This window comes from Bos javanicus, chromosome 14 (assembly GCF_032452875.1).
Source record: "Bos javanicus breed banteng chromosome 14, ARS-OSU_banteng_1.0, whole genome shotgun sequence".
NCBI lineage: Eukaryota > Metazoa > Chordata > Mammalia > Artiodactyla > Bovidae > Bos > Bos javanicus.
The window spans coordinates 63,873,670-63,890,706 of record NC_083881.1 but is presented as its reverse complement, the minus strand read 5'-3'; the positions used below and the strand labels follow the sequence as shown (position 1 = coordinate 63,890,706).

Sequence of the window (17,037 nt, the reverse complement as noted above, 5' to 3'; positions counted from 1 at the left end):
CAGTCATCTGGGAAAATGACTTCAGGAGATAAGTAGAGGAGAGATTCTAGAAATGGAACCCCAGGAAACACCAGCATTTCAGGAGTGGTCAGAGGGAAGGCAGCCCACAAAATTAGAGGAGGAAGCAGGGGGAGTTGTGAAAAGGAAGACGTGATTGACGTATCAAATGCTGCAGACAGGCCTGTCTCTCTACCTTCACAATACTGAGCCAGCTAAAAAATCCCCATGGGTTTCATGGATTTAGTAGCTGGGTGTCATGGTTGCTTTAGTAGGGTTTGTTCTCTACTAGTTAATCTCCATTTCCTGTGTAAATGGGATAATGCCTCTTAGCTCACTGGGTTATATTTAAGAACTTAAGTAAGAAATGCTACTTTTTATAAATATTGACCTTTGTTTTCCTCTTAATGAAAAAAAAAAGAATTAAATAGCGTATGTGTCATTGCCTAGCATAGCTGGTACAAAGTAAGCACTCAGTAAGTCTGGTCAGAAAGCTCTCTCTTGGAAGGACATGGCAATGCAGGTGTGATGCCAGAGATCCTTACCAATAGCTCTGCTGGACTATTTACAATAGCTAGGACATGGAAGCAACCTAGATGTCCATTGGCAGATGAATGGATAAGAAAGTTGTGTTACATATACACAATGAAATATTACTCAGCTATAAAAAAAAAAAAGAACACATTTGAGTCAGTTCTAATGAGGTGGATGAAACCAGAGCTTATTATACACAGTGAAGTAAGTCAGAAAGAGAAAGACAAATACTGTATATTAATGCATATATGTGGAATTTAGAAAGACGGTAATGACGATCCTCAGGCAGGGGAGCAAAAGAGACACAGGTGTAAAAAACAGAATTTTGGACTCTGTGGGAGAAGGCGAGGGTGGGATGATCTGAAAGAGTAGCACTGAAACATGTATATCACCATATGTAAAATACGTGACCAGTGCAAGCTTGATGCATGAAGCCGGGCACCCAAAGCTAGTGCTCTGGGACAACCTAGAGGGATAGGATGGGGAGGGAGGCGGGACGGGGGTTCAGGATGCGGGGACACATGTATACCCATGGCTGATTAGTGTTGATGTATGGCAAAAACCATCACAATATTGTAAAGTATCCCCAATTAAAATAAATAAATTAATTAAAAAAAAAAAAAAGAATAGCTCTGCTGGGCAGCATCCAGTTTCCAAGCATAGAGATCTTGTTGGTACTGAGCACGTATTAAGTGTTCAGTAAATGGTAGCTGTTATTTCTACATGTTGTTACTACTTTAGATACCCTTCAAGCAGTAGAGAAGTCTGCTGTTGGAAGGTGAGAAGAGGAGTGTCTCTACAGCAAGAGTGAGGCACTTGTCCCAGATAACAGGTAGGTTTTACTACTAGGTGATGCTTTGTGCGTGCTCAGTGATGTCCGACTCTTTGCAACGCCATGGACTGTAGCCCACCAGGCTTCTCTGTCCATGGGATTTTATGATGCTTACTGTGGCTTAGATGCCAGTCCACTCAAGGTACTGATTCAAATGGCAAACCTGTCTCCCTGATACCAACACTGTCATCCAAAAACACTAGGATTTTTAAAATCGTGGATGAAGGCTTTAAATGATGGGAAAGGCAAGGTGCCAAGATACTCACAAGGAAAGTGACCTGCCAGCACTTCACTCTGTCCATCTGGAAAATGACGTCCTGGGTCTGGTTATCAGGCAGGGTTATGCAGCAGCTGATCTCATTATTGCCAACGGAAAGAAGGGCCTGGCAGCCGGGCTCTGGGTGGTCACAGGTGCAGGGTTCCAGCCGCATGTACCCATAATGCTGGACCTCCCGGGCGAGCTCCAAAAACTGCTCCAAAGCGGGGTGGGGACGGAGAAAGCAAAAGACTGCTTGAAGCGGATGAAAAATCTCATGTCAGAAGCTACTGCCATTCTAACACAACACCCGGAATGGAGTCACAGTGAAAGCACCTTCTTCTTCCAGGTGACGCAGATGAAGACCACGCCCCGTGTGCTGACAGGGCTGCCCCAGTTCCTGGGCGTGTGCCTCCTCGTTGACCATCATGTCCCTGCTCTTTTTACAGGGTTCAGACATAGTGGAAATAAAATATTCAGTGTGTGAACGATGAAGGAAGAAAAGAGTAGGATGTCATCGAATGAGTAGTTATGATTCTATCTCAGTAGATTAGAGCAGCAGAATAAACAAAAAGTGAATGTTTAAGATGCTGTGTTTAAAAAGAAAAACAACTAAGCTGAGATCAAATTTTTACAGGCTGCTTTATATGCTGGTGGTATTCACTGTCAGAGACAGAGGTGTTGGAAATGGCAATGAAGTGAGGCCAAGAGTGAGTCTGCTAAGTCGAGTTTCACGGCCCCAAAGTGCCAATGGAATGTTGGTGATGTTTAAGGTTTAGCTTTTCCCTCTGCTTTTATTGTTACTGAAGAACAGAGGACAGCTGCAGGTCACACCTGTGGTCCTGGCATCCTGTCCTGCTAATGTCTATTGAGGACCTTTCGACAAAGTGATCATTGGCGACTGCCTTCAAGTAACCTGCTATCAGTTCAGTGACCTCCACTTTGTTCTTCCAGCCTACGCCATGGTCCTATCTGACGGGGTGGAAGATGTGTGTTCAGAGAAGGTAGTTGACACCTCACCACATGGTTAAATCAGAAAGTAGGCCACTCAGCGACAACCTGACTCTTTCCCAATCCTTTCCTGAAGCAAGGTAACTTACATCTCCCTTTTGAGGGCTACATGAGCGCTCTCTGATAAAGAGAAACGCCGTGAGGGATGGGCGACTCTTGGTACCAGGTGGTGGAAGGATTCCAGGCTCCTGTCCCTCCCGGCCATGTGTCGGATCAGCTCATTGCACTGAGGCCCATGCATTCAACTTAGGAGGTGCGTTCAGCTGCTGGACCTCCCTTTGGGTCAGTGGGAGACATCAGAAATGACAGGTGGTGGGTAGATGTTACCTGTGTGGTGGGGACAGGGGCTGAGTAATCCTGCCACTGAGCATTCAGAGTAGTTTCATGGCTCTTGCTACAAAACTTCTTTTGTATTATATGGTATAAATTCTTAATTGTTTATTTTACTCTTTGGTAACACAAAAAATTTGTAATAAACTGTAATACACTCTTGGCTGCAGTGCTCTAAAAGAGGTGAAAGTGTTTTTCGTTGAAAGTTAACCTCCATTTCTCTAAGAAGTTAGTGATCAATAAGTAACTTGCTCAAAATGCTAGCTGGCACCTGCCATTCAAAATGAGGTGGGCGGGGAGTACTGATATTACTGCCTGTGTGAAAAGTAGAGGACAGAAATCTAAAAGGATTATCTACTTGAAAATAAGTTTTGTTTTCTTATTGGACACATCACACAGCTTGCAGGACCTAAGTTCCCCAACCAGGGATTGAACCCAGGCCATGGCAGTGAAAGTGCCAAGTCCTAACCATGGAACCACCATGGAATTTCTGAAATTTGTTCTCTTAAGAAGTACCTGAAAAAGATAATTTAACACGTAGAACTGCAGAAGGTATATGAGCTTTTGGCAAACTTACCTGCAGACCCGTGTAGTAAACATCTTCAATTCTGTGGGCATATGAGCACTGTTGCCAGTAACCACCTCTACTGCTCTAGCACAAAATCACCACTTGACAATACACACATGAGTGAGTGTGGCTATGTGCCAATAAAGCTTTATTTACACAAACAGTGGCCCAGGGACCATAGATCAGTCTCTCTCTGATTTAGATCAAATGACTGCTCCTTTAAGTTAATTTCACTCATTTTCAATTCCAAGTTTTCTTGTACATGTACACAAAGTAAAGCAAAAGTTGTTAATGTGTTGACTCCATTAGCAGGAGAACTTTTACAAACACTTAAATAACATTGGTTTTAATAACAGTATGCTTAGATGCTTCAAGAGAAAAATCATTTGTTAAGTTGAATAATGGTTCAGTTTTTTTCAAGTGAAAAAAAAAAAAAAAACACCTCAGCCATACCCTGTCCTGAAGCAGTACACGTGAGTCTGACAAATAAGACATATTTTAACAAAATAAATGGCCTCTCCTTCATTGTGTTATCTTTTTTATTCTTTATATTTAGCCAACTACTAAAGCACTGACTTCAAACAAAATGCAAAGAAAATTTAGAGGACTAAATTCATGCACTCAAAGTGAGAGTTTTTAAAGATCACTATTAAAATAGTATGGTAAAATGATGTAAAACATTCAACCATAGAAAATAAACTTTGTTCTATGGCAAAAACACAAATTTTGTTAGAGCATAGCAGCATAGTTAAAAACAACGTTCTTACTAAACTAAGAAGTTTATAGGTCAGAAATGTCCTTAGAATTGGTAACTGTGTCCAAAGCAATAGCAACATGATATTCATCAAAATAAAAGCTGTAAGTATAAAAATTTGCAAACACTCAGAGAAATTGAACTCCAAAATTTCTGAGACAAAGCTGTAATGGAATACCAACGGGAAAGTGGGAAAGTGTTAGACGTTCAGTCATGTCAGACTCTTTGCCACCCTATGGACTGTAGCCCTCCAGGCTCCTCTGTCCATGGGAATCTCCAGGCAAGAATACTGGGATGGGTTTCCATTCCTTTCTTGAGGGGATCTTCCCAACCTAGGGAAGATTCTTTACCATCTGAGCCACCTGGGAAGATTTCTCAGTATGCTGCTGCTGCTGCTGCTAAGTCGCTTCAGTCGTGTCCGACTCTGTGTGACCCCATAGACGGCAGCCCACCAGGCTCCTCTGTCCCTGAGATTCTCCAGGCAAGAATACTGGAGTGGGTTGCCATTTCCTTCTCCAAATTCTCAGTATACCAAGGGGGAAAATACTAAATCATGACAGTATATGCTTTTTCCCTTTTTTTTTTTTTTTGCAACTCATCAATAAAATTCTAAAAATATGGTGACTTTGAAGGATGGCTTTCTATATCAACCTAAGTATAAATGAGTTACCTAAATTTTATTTGCATTTTCTTCAAAATCAGTGCTTTGGTGAGGAGCATTGGTAAAATATAAAGGTTTTTTAAAAAAAGATAATACAATGAAGCAAAGACCATTTCTTCTGTTAAAATATAACTTTTCAGACTCATATATTTCTTGGGGGTATGTCCGTTGGTACTGTACCATCTTTATGGAAGTTTTAAAAATGAACATTTAGAAATAATGTGAAGAATAATAGAACATGGATTCAAGACAGACAATGTTGGCTGCTGTGTTCAGGGACCTTCAGCCAGGAACCATACCAGGTGTTGGGAACACAGAGTATGTATTATATAAATTAGATGGACTCAGTCCTGGGCCTCGTGGTGCTCGCTGCCACAGTGATTTATAGAAGCAAATCCTGGAAACAATCTGACTTCCAATAATAGGAAATTGGTTAGCTAAATGATAACATAATCATAAAATGGAATACTCTGCATCATTAAAAATAATGTTGAGGGTCTATATTAATTAACTTGGCAAAGGATGCACACTATATTGTATTTTTAAGAATCTTTAAACAATAAGACTTTATTAATTTTATAATAAGAAAAATCAATGAAGGTATTCTCATTTTTAAGCCCCATTTTTAGTGCTTGATGGGTTTATAAATTACAGAAACAGCTGAATTCCAATATGTTTCTCTAACTCCCTTCCAAGAGATTTCTCTTGGTGCAATATTTCATTCACCTTTGTTTGGTTGTCTTCTTTCTGGAGAGCCTCTAATTTCTGCCTCTGCACCTCTGTGGGTTTGGCCCATTCTTTTTCAATGTCCTGTATTGCCTTAAAACAATATAAGTTGTAAAATTAGCAACCTTAACAGAAATGAATTAACCTAACAAAAATATACTCGTGTATGAAACCCAAGTGGGCATATATAAGGATTTAGCAGGTTATAAAGGTTACATTTAAAATTAATTGGGTGTGGGTACAATGGTTTGGGTACAACTGGTAGCACTTGGAAAAGAAAATAAAATTTTCTCTTTCCCCACACCACCCAATCAAATAAACACAGATAGGTTAAAGATTTGAATGTAAAAACCATAAAAGAACCAGAAGAAAGTAAAAGTGAGTATTTTTATCTGATCAATAAGAAATACCTTTCTAAGCTACAAAGACAAATAACATACAAGTGAATATATAATTACATAAAAATAATAAGCCTCCAAGAATAAAACTAAGAAGAAAATGGCAAACCAAGGCAAAACTGCATCATATGTGGCAAAGAGTTAATCTTATTTACATAAAGCAATAGTAAAAATATAAATACCTCTAATAGGAAAATGAAGAAATGCTATATATCAGCAATTAATAAAAAGGAATTCCAAATGACAAATACAGATTGAACCTCACTGGTAATCAAAGAATCTGTTTGCCTCTCAACTTGGTGAAGATCCATCAGTTCAGTTCAAGTCGCTCAGTCGTGTCCTTCTCTTTGTGACCCCATGGACTGCAGCTCGCCAGACTTCCCTGTCCATCACCAACTCCCGGAGCTTACCCAAACTCATGTCCATTGAATTGGTGATACCATCCAACCATCTCATCCTCTGTCGGCCCCTTCTCCTCCCACCTTCAATCTTTCCCAGCATCAGGGTTTTTTCCAGTGAGTCAGTTCTTTGCATCAGGTGGCCAAAGTATTGGAGTTTCAGCTTCAGCATCAGTCCTTCCAATGAATATTCAGGACTGATTTCCTTTAGGATGGACTGGTTGGATCTCTTTGCAGTCCAAGGGACTCTCAAGAGTCTTCTCCAACAACACAGTTCAAAAGCATCAATTCTTCGGCACTCAATTTTCTTTATAGTCCAACTCTCACATTCATACATGACTACTGGAAAGACCATACCTTTGACTAGATGGGCCTCTGTGGGCAAAGTAATGGCTCTGCTTTTGAATATGCTATCTAGGTTGGTCACAACTTTTCTTCCAAGGAGTAAGTGTCTTCTAATTTCATGACTGCAATTACCATCTGCAGTGATTTTGGAGCCCAAGAAAATAAAGTCTCTCACTGTTTCCATTGTTTCCCCATCTATTTGCCATGAAGTGATGTGACCAGATGCCATGATCTTAGTTTTCTGAATGCTGAGTTTTAAGCCAACTTTTTCACTCTCCTCTTTCACTTTCATCAAGAAGCTCTTTAGTTCTTCTTCACCTTCTGCCATAAGGGTGGTGTCATCTGCATATCTGAGGTTATTGATATTTCTCCTGGCAATCTTGATTCCAGCATGTGCTTCATCCAGTCTAGAGTTTCTCATGATGTACTCTTCAAATAAGTTGAATAAACAGGGTGACAGTATACAGCCTTGACATACTCCTTTTCCTATTTGGAACCAGTCTGTTGTTCCATGTCTAGTTCTAACTGTTGCTTCTTGACCTGCATACAGCTTTCTCAGGAGGCAGGTCAGGAGGTCTGGTATTCCCATCTCTTTAAGAGTTTTCCACAGTTTGTTGTGATCCACACAGTCAAAGGCTTTGGCATAGTCAATAAAGCAGAAGTAGATGTTTTTCTGGAACTCTCTTGCTTTTTCTATGATCCAGCGAATGTTGGAAATTTGATCTCTGGTTCCTCTGCCTTTTCTAAAACCAGCTTGAACATCTGGAAGTTCATGGTTTACGTACTGTTGATGCCTGGCTTGGAGAATTTTGAGCATTACTTTGGTAGCATGTGAGATGAGTGCAATTATGCAATAATTACAGCATTCTTTGGCTCAAAGAATGGTGTGATCAGATAACCACGACGGTGTGATCTCTCACCTAGAACCAGACATCCTGGAATGTGGAGTCAAGTGGGTCTTAGGAAGCATCACTACGAACGAAGCTAGTGGAGGTGATGGAATTCCAGTTGATTTATTTCAAATCCTAAAAGATGACGCTGTGAAAGTGCTGCACTCAATATACCAGCAAATTTGGAAAACCCAGCAATGGCCACAGGACTGGAAAACGTCAATTTTCATTCCAATCCCCAAAGAAAGGCAATGCCAAAGAATGGCAATGTGAAGACAAATATATATATAATATTCAGAGTTGGCAAGGGGTTGAAGAAATAGGAAGCTCATATAGATCTGATGCAATTTAACCTGGTACAACTTTATGGAGATAGTTTGGTATTTAAATCTAAAACCATCTACAGGAATGATAAACACAGATTAAGAAAAATGTATTAATAAGGCTATTACTCAGATCAGATCAGATCAGATCAGTCACTCAGTCGTGTCTGACTCTTTGCGACCCCATGAATCGCAGCATGCCAGGCCTCCCTGTCCATCACCAACTCCTGGACTTCACTCAGGCTATTACTACTATCACTTTTAATATTGAAAAATTTTCAACTGTAAATTGTGGCAAACATATGTATAATGCTTACTGTGTGTCAGGCAATGTTCTAATTGCTCTAAAACAAAAATCAACCCCAGCCCCTCCCCTCTCTGGTAGCTACTACTTTGTTCTCAGTATCTACTTGTTTGCTTCTGTTTGGTTTGGTTTGTTCATTAATTTTATTATACTATTTATTTATTATTTAATTTATATTTTGATCAAATCATACAGCATTTGTCTTTCTCCATCTAACTTATTTTAGCAAAATACCCTCAAAGTCCATCAGTGTTATCACAAATGGCACAATTTCATCTTTTTCCTGGCTGAGTAGTATTCCACCCAAGGAATGCTTGAAGCCACCAGTAGATGAAAGAGACAAGGAACAGAAACTCCCCTAGCACCTTCAGAGGGAACATGGCCCTGCCAATACCTTGATTTCAGACTTCTGACCTATGGAACTGTGAGAAAATAAATTTTTATTATTTTAGAGCTCCTCACCTATAAAGAAAAAGATCAATCCTCACAGCACCTTATGAAGTAGGTACTATTAATAAATGCCCCAGCATAGGTGATAGAGTTTAGGTACAATCAAATAATAGGTTATGCTACTATTTAAAATTATATAGAATATTTAACAACATGGGAAAAGTCTATGAGGCATTGGTACATGAAAACATGTCAAGTTACAAAATAAGGGCATAGTAATCAGGTCCTGATTTTTATAAAACAAAAAAAAATAAATATAAACCAAGCCCCAAAGACCTTGTATGTACACTTAGCAGTCAAGAAAAATGGATGTGTACATGAGTGAAATGAATTAATAGTATACGAAGTAAAACACTGAAAAAGTTAAAGAGTTGATATGTATGGTTGATATAAGATTTGGGATGATGTTTACTTTTGTTTTTGAGTCCTTCCATATCTGCACATTTTTATAAAATGAAAACAAATTTTATAACTGAAAAACAATGAGAAGTGAATACACTATTAGGCCCTGTTGGCTGGGCTTTGAGCAACTGCCACCAGCAAATGTTCTCAAACTCTGACTCCCTGACAGGCTGCTCAGTCCCCTGTCCTAATCTGCACTGCAGGTTCAAGCCGAACAACACTGGTCTCGATGCCAGAACTCACTGAAGACAGACGGCCCCTGGATTTCCTGAAGCCCTCGGCAGCTTTTCCTGTGCTCTTCCCCTCTTCTCCTGGCACGCAGCCTTCCCTTCCCCTTTATCCTTCCTGGCCCCAGGACAGGCTCTGAGATCAGCTTTCCATCTCATCAGCTGCATACACTTAGCCTGAGTGTGTGCTGTGCTAAGTCACTTAAGTCATGTCCAACTCTTTGCGACCCCGTGGTCTGTAGCCTTCCAGTCTCCTCTGTCCATGGGCTAATCCAGGCAAGAATACTGGAGTGGGTTGCCATGCCCTCCTCCAGGGGATCTTCCTGAGCCAGGGATCAAATCTACATCTCTTATGTCTCCTGCATTGGCAGGTGGGTTCTTTATCACTAGTTGAGATCATGCTTTATTTAATGGAGTTTTCCACTGGCCCTCAAACTATTAACCCTTCTAGAGAAGAACCAGGGTCCTTTACCAAAGTGTATCTTGTGCAACGTCTTACGTACAGCAATCTCACAAACAATTCTTTGCTATCAGGTACTTTATACCTTAGTATATGATAGTCTGAATATAGCATGAATATACTGAATATAGTATATGAATATAATATAGTATATGATAGTATATACCTTAGTCTGAATGTAAGTCTATATGTTATGACCCTTATATCACTGAGGGACAGGGTATGTCTTAGCTCCAAGAGGAGAAAGAAAAGTGGAATACATTTTGATATTACTATTGAAGTTGGGGAAAAGGAGATGGATTTAAAGAGGAGAAGAAAAACAACTACTATTTGTTGAGACCTTTTTAAGAAAAGTTTTCTCATTGACTTTTTCCAAATTGTCCTGTGGGTTAGGAACATTTACCCCCATTTTAGAGATGAGTAAAATCAAGATCCAGAGATGTGATAACTTTCAAGACAATCCAGTAAGTAAGCGGCAACGGTTGGATTAAAACTCGGGTCAGACTACTCTACCAAGCCCTCCTCCTATTGCCCGAGACACTGAATTTTGACCACATAGGCAGCTACACACCGCAAGACTTTCTCCTTATTGTCAACTGTTCTCGAAACTGAACGTAGATACCATACCTAAGCTAAGAATGGAATTAGCATGGGTGTGAAGAAAGGAACACCTTTTCTTTCCTGAACTCACTTGATCTTAGAGCCCTGTAAGGACTGTTAGAACCTGGCAACGATGTCAGAGAGAAACCTGACAAAATATACAAGGTAAACAGCATTCGTGGTGGTAAGTAGGTAAGTACTAACTAAAGATACATCATTAATCATTAGAGGACCTGGGACTCTCAAATGTAGAGCTTTAAATATCCGACAGGAGAGGTAAGATAAATGTTTTTGTTTTACTACCCTTGAAAACCTTTGACCCTGATTATGATTTCACAAGTCATCACTCAAATGTATTATATACAGTGCCTCGCTCCAGACAGTGAGAGAGTCAAGTTTAGATAAATGCCTCTACTCAGTTATATGGTTCCCCAAAGACTGCCTGACAGAGACTCATGTGGAACCTAATTTTTAAAATTGTGTGAAATCACATAAGTCACGGTTTTCATGAGCTTCAATCACACACACTCTAGTGCTCTCTGCAGAGTCTACAGCAGTGAGACATGGAGAGCGCATGCCTTTTCAAACAAGGCAGCAGCCACTCGGCTCCAGGTGGCTGAGGCAGAACAGACCAAGGCTAAGGAGCACTTTGGGTCACGGCGGTATTAGGAGGGTAGTGGGCAGCCCACACTCCCCTCACCACACCACATGCCCTGATGCAGGGCTTGACCTGCCTAGCGGAAGGGGCACCTTTTCTAATTTGCACAAATTGTAACCAGGCCAGTGGTGGCCCAGCTGAAATGTAGGCCCAGACAGGACAGAGCCTTTGGTATTTTTTAGAAAATCCAGAAACTTCTATTTTTATAGGCAATCTTCCACTTTGTTTGTGGTTTAGTTGCTAAGTCGTATCTGACTCTTGAGACCCCAAGGACTGTAGCCTGCCAGGTCCTCTGTCCATGGGTTTCTCCAGGCAAGAATACTGGAGTGGGTTGCCATTTTCTTCTCCAGGGGATCTTCCTGACCCAGGAATTGAACCCAGGTGTCCTGCATTACAGGCAGATTCTTTACCAACTGAGCTACGAGGGAAGCCCCCACTTTGTTTAATGTCACTTAAAGTTTTGAAAAGAAGGAAGTAAACACCTTGTGGGAATCCACTTGGCTCCTGGGACATCGCTAGACACACTAGCTTTAAAAAATTTGAGAGTATTTCTTAATGGTTAATTATGATGGCACAGTTATTTATCAGAGGAACTCCCCAGAATTCTTCGATTCACTTTTTAAAAGGATGATTGCTTCTCACTCATTCATATCTCCTAAGCGCCCAGGACACAGTCTGTGCCCTTGGCCATTCAGAGTCTAATTAGAGAGACGCAGATGTGAACCTGCATTCACAACACTGGGTGGGAGTGCCACGATGGAGGGCAGAACAAAATGCCAAGGGGGCAGAGAGGACTTCCCAAAGGAGGCAGCAGTTGTGGTTCCCTCCCTCCTGCTGGCCTTGGGCCCCCTTTCCATTTCTCAGGAGCTTCACTCAAATTTGAGAAATGATAAAGGCAGAGGTTGTTATGACATCAGCTATATAGTTTCTTGAAAACTTTGCCAGGCAAAGAGCTAAGGTTTGAATACCAGTCTGTTAAAGCTGGAAGAACACTTAGAGACTGTTAGTTCAGTCTCTTCACTTCACAGGGAGACATTGTAGTTCCAGTTCCAGAAGGAAGAAGTGACCAGTCCAAGGTCACCCAGAGGAGAGGGCCACTGATAGAGCAGGGACAGAAGGCATTTTTGAAACTACCATTCAGTGTGCTTTTCAAGAAACCATCTTTTCCCAAGCCATAAGAGGAGGAAACACCATCAGTTTCTCTCTGGTTTACAACTCCTTAATGAAGATTGATAAACATCATAAGATTCTGCTGCTGCTGCTAAGTATGATGCTAGTAGTTCCTAATTCTTGTTACCCTGTATCCCTGGAAACCATCCCACAGAAACAATACTAGAATTAGGTGATGCATTGGCAAACAAACCGGATGTAACTAACAAGGCATTGTAATAGCAAGGAAACAGTGGTGCTAAGCCTCAGGGAACATTTAAAATGGTAAATTACATTCCAACTCATGTAACAGGGGTAAAAGTACATTGAACATGATTATGCATGGATCAAAGCAGGACGTGAAATGAGCTGAAAACTATATTCTGGCCATAAAAGCACAATAGTGAACACTAAACATTTAATAAGTGATATTTTGATTTGCCTTCTTAGAGTTTCATGGAAATCGTTTACTAGATGGTCTTGGTCTCTTAAAAAGTCACCTAAGGAGAAATGGGTGTGAAGGTTGTGACTCCTCCAGTGACATTCTGGCTGCTGGGTCCGCTGTGACTGCTCAGTCACACACCCACCTTCTCTGCCCTGTGCCAAAAAAGCCAAGGTCCCTGCGTGTGGCTGGTGGTCTACTGGGGGAGATCTCTACACAAATGATGCTCTATTTTGTCAAACTGAAAACTCCACTGATTTTATGATACCATAATCTTGTGTGACACTAAGAAAAAAGACTGCCAAATAAATTATGACACAGAACCACGAGGCAGTCCTGTGCAGCGTATCCCTCCTGGCGGGTAATTGCTTTCATTTCTTCTGAGGTATCTGGCGATTTCTCTCGCCTGCAGAGGCACTGCTCAGCCTGTGCTAGGCAGCCCTTTTGCTTAATCATAGTATAAAACAGGGCAGTTTCCTCTCTGTGTGAACATAAAGCACTTGGTTGTCACTTTGCAAGAAAATGTGAAACATGGAACTGCGGTCATGTCTTCAAAGATGAACATTTGCTTTCCTGGTACAAAAGGGAACCCTGCCACCCTGTCTTTGCCTCTCTGCGTAAGCAGTAACTCCCCTTCCATCCAGAATCATACTTTTTGAAGTGATTTTAAATGACAATTAGACTCAACACATATATCAACAACACACCTAATCCTACTAAAGGGAATGGCTCTTTATCAGTTGCTACATAACAAACAGGGAAAAGGCAATGGCACCCCACTCCAGTACTCTTGCCTGGAAAATCCCATGGATGGAGGAGCCTGGTAGGCTGCAGTCCATGGGGTCGCTAAGAGTCGGACACGACTGAGTGACTTCACTTTCACTTTTCACTTTCATGCATTGGAGAAGGAAATGGCAACCCACTCCAGTGTTCTTGCCTGGAGAATCCCATGGATGGAGAAGCCTGGTAGGCTGCAATCCATGGGGTTGCACAGAGTCAGACACGACTGAAGTGACTTAGTAGTAGTAGTACATAACAAACCACTCCAAAAATGAAGACTTGCTAAAAATAATCTAATTAAAGCAATTGAATTGTTGAAAACAAGACCAAAAGTCACCTAAGGAAGTACATGTTTTTCTTCTTCTATGCTCTTTAGCAAACCAGAGCATCAAAATCCATCCTTTTACCTTTTTTTGCTATAACCAAACTACTGCAGGAGGTTCTATTAATGTTTTCTTGTCTCCTGAAAGAAAGTGAAAGTGTCAGTCACTCAGTTGTGTCCGACTCTTTGCAACCCCATGGACTGTGACCCTCCAGGCTCTTCTGTCCGTGGGATTCTCCAGGCAAGAATACTGGAGTGGGTTGTCATTCCGTCCCCCAGGGGATCTTCCTGACCCAGGGATTGAACCCTCGTCTCCTTTGTCTCCTGCACTGGCAGGCCGGTTCTTTACCACTAGCCCATCTGGGAAGCCCTCCTTGTGTCCTGCTGCTGCTGCTGCTGCTAAGTCACTTCAGTCGTGTCAGACTCTGTGCGACCCCATAGACGGCAGCCCACCAGGCTCCTCCATCTCTGGGATTCTCCAGGCAAGAATACTGGAGTGGGTTGCCATTTCCTTCTCCAATGCATGAAAGTGAAAAGTGAAAGTGAAGTCGCTCAGTCGTGCCCGACTCTTAGTGACCTCATGGATTGCAGCCTACCAGGTTCCTCCATCCATGGGATTTTCCAGGCAAGAGTACTGGAGTGGGGTGCCATTGCCTTCTCCGCAACCTAGATAGCATATTGAAAAGCAGAGACATTACTTTGCCAACAAAGGTCCATCTAGTCAAGGCTATGGTTTTTCCAGTGGTCATGTATGGATGTGAGAGTTGGACTGTGAAGAAAGCTGAGTGCCAAAGAATTGATGCTTTTGAACTGTGGTGTTGGATGTGTCCTAGCAAAGCTCATTAAAAGCAATGTCTGGGACTTCCCTGGTGGTCCACTGGTTAAGAATCCACCTGCCAATGCACAGGACACGGGTTCGGTCCCTGATCCAGGAAGATTCCAAATGCCGACAGGCAACTAAGCCCATGCATCACAACTACTGAGCCCACGCTCTAGAGCCTGAGATCTGAAACTGCTGAGCCCACGAGCTGTAACCACTGAAGCCCCAACTACTGTTGCCTAGAGCCCCTGGTCTGCAACAGGAAAAGCCACTACAACGAGAAGTCCACGCACCACAACTAGAGAGAAACTCTGCTCGCCGCAATTAAGAGAAAGCCCGCAGGCAGCAATGAAGACTCAGCAACCAAGAACAAATAAATAAATAAAAGTTAACATTTAAAAAGGGTTTTACCTGTTTTTTTTTTAAAGTAACATCTGAAACTTCTCCCCTCTCTTCAATTCTGCCTTAGCTTATGAAAAGCTACAGAGTACAGCAGTTTAGAACCACGCTACATAAAAGCCACTTGCAAATGTGTTTTTAAATCCCTTTTCCTAATCTTCCATGTCTAAGCCTACTCAATCCTTTGTCAGCAAACTTTATTTCTTCTTCTTAAAAACAAAGATGGCCAGGATGGAGGGGACACATGTATACCTATGGCTGATTCACACTGATGTATGACAAAAACCATCACAATACTCTAAGGTAATTAACCTCCAATTAAAACAAATAAATAAACAATTTAAAAAATGTAGATAGCACCAACTTCCTGACAGAGTTATTATGAGGCTCAATTAGTACAATGTCGGAGAAGGCAACGGCAACCCACTCTAGTACTCTTGCCTGGAAAATCCCATGGACAGAGGAGCCTGGAAGGCTGCAGTCCATGGGGTCGCTAAGAGTCAGACACGACTGAGCGACTTCACTTTCACTTTTCACTTTCATGCATTGGAGAAGGAAATGGCAACCCACTCCAGTATTCTTGCCTGGAGAATCCCAGGGACAGAGGAGCCTAGTGGGCTGCCGTCTATGGGGTCGCACAGAGTCGGACACGACTGAAGCGACTTAGCAGCAGCAGTACAATGTAGGTCTTTAGTTTTCTCAGCTATAAAACAGATAATGATAGTGCCTGTTGCCTTAGGGTTTTTGAGAGGATTAAATAGACACATATGTAAAGTACTGAGAAAAACTGTCTTGACACATAGTAAGAAACCCAACAGATTTGGCAAGTGTATTGTACATATTGTTACATATTAAAGGGATATGGTGATTTAAAATAAAGACATTGAAAATAAAAGAAAATGTTGAATGATTTCTTTCATCCCAAATGTGAATGGTCTTTCCAAGATTTACAGGAAGCACTGCAAATGGAATAAACTATAAATTTGAGATCCCCAAAAGGAAAAACTTTAAATAGTCAAAAATATGAGAATTGCAGAGTAAAACAATATATGTATTGCTAATAGATTATATACAAAAAGAAACATAAAATTAATATAAAAATATTTCATTTGCACAAAAAATATTGAGCTCATCATTGTAATCTACTTCAATATCAAAGATTCAGAAGCATCCATGATACTTAAATCTCTGAAGGCAAAGAGAATGTAATTGTCATGAAATATGTCCTGATATCCCAAATACAGTATGGCAAAATATATGCATCAAGATGTTTAAAAATACTCGTCCTTTAGACACTATTTCTATTCCTATTAATAGTTTCCTATTTTAAGGAAATGAATAACCACAAGAAACACAAATTTATACAAACATGTTCAGTTTGTCACTTATATTAAAGTAATGGAAAATAAACAGTATATTCAATATTAAGGTTACAGCTAAGGAAATTTTGGCCTATCCATACATTAGTATGGATAGTAAGGATTAAGGCTAAGGTCATGTCAGGAATAGTTCTAGTTTCTGGAGATAATAGCAGTAAACAAACAAACCCCCAATTTCATGGAGAAATCATTCTAGCAGGGAGAGACAGAGTAACTCAAATTTTTTATATAGTGAAATGGTAGAAATGCTAAGGAGAAAATAAAACAAGTGTCAGGATGAGAGATTTATTCTGAGATGGGATTTATTTATTTATTAAATAATAAATAATTTATTATTCAAACCTTGGGAGGGTTTGAATAGGCCAGGAATTCGACCCACCGTTCTGGGCTTGAGAATAAGCTGTTCGGTAATTTCAAGGAAATCCTTAAAAGAAGCTTCCAAACTTCCCTCCAGAACTGTCTAAGCCAGGCCTGGGAAAGGATGGGCCTCCAAAGATGCTGCCCTGTGAAGTTGAACAGTGGCAGGGAGCTGGGGAAGAAGTGGGGGCTGAGGTGGGGGGCTGAGGTGGGCGGCTGAGGTGCTGAGGTGGGGGGCTGAGAGGACTGAGGTGGGGGGCTGAGG

General features: G+C 41.2%; 1 protein-coding gene across 3 annotated transcripts in view; it reads right to left on the bottom strand.

Annotated features, from left to right (window-relative positions):
* Positions 1-17,037, bottom strand: part of SNX31 (sorting nexin 31) — an 82,808-nt gene that overhangs the window by 20,061 nt on the left and 45,710 nt on the right. For all 3 annotated transcript variants that reach the window (XM_061439271.1, XM_061439270.1, XM_061439272.1), the window contains 2 exons: positions 5,670-5,762; positions 1,630-1,833 (listed from right to left, as the gene is read on the bottom strand). In XM_061439271.1, coding sequence (XP_061295255.1) covers positions 1,630-1,833; positions 5,670-5,762 — 297 coding nt within the window. The remainder of the gene's footprint in view (positions 1-1,629; positions 1,834-5,669; positions 5,763-17,037) is intronic.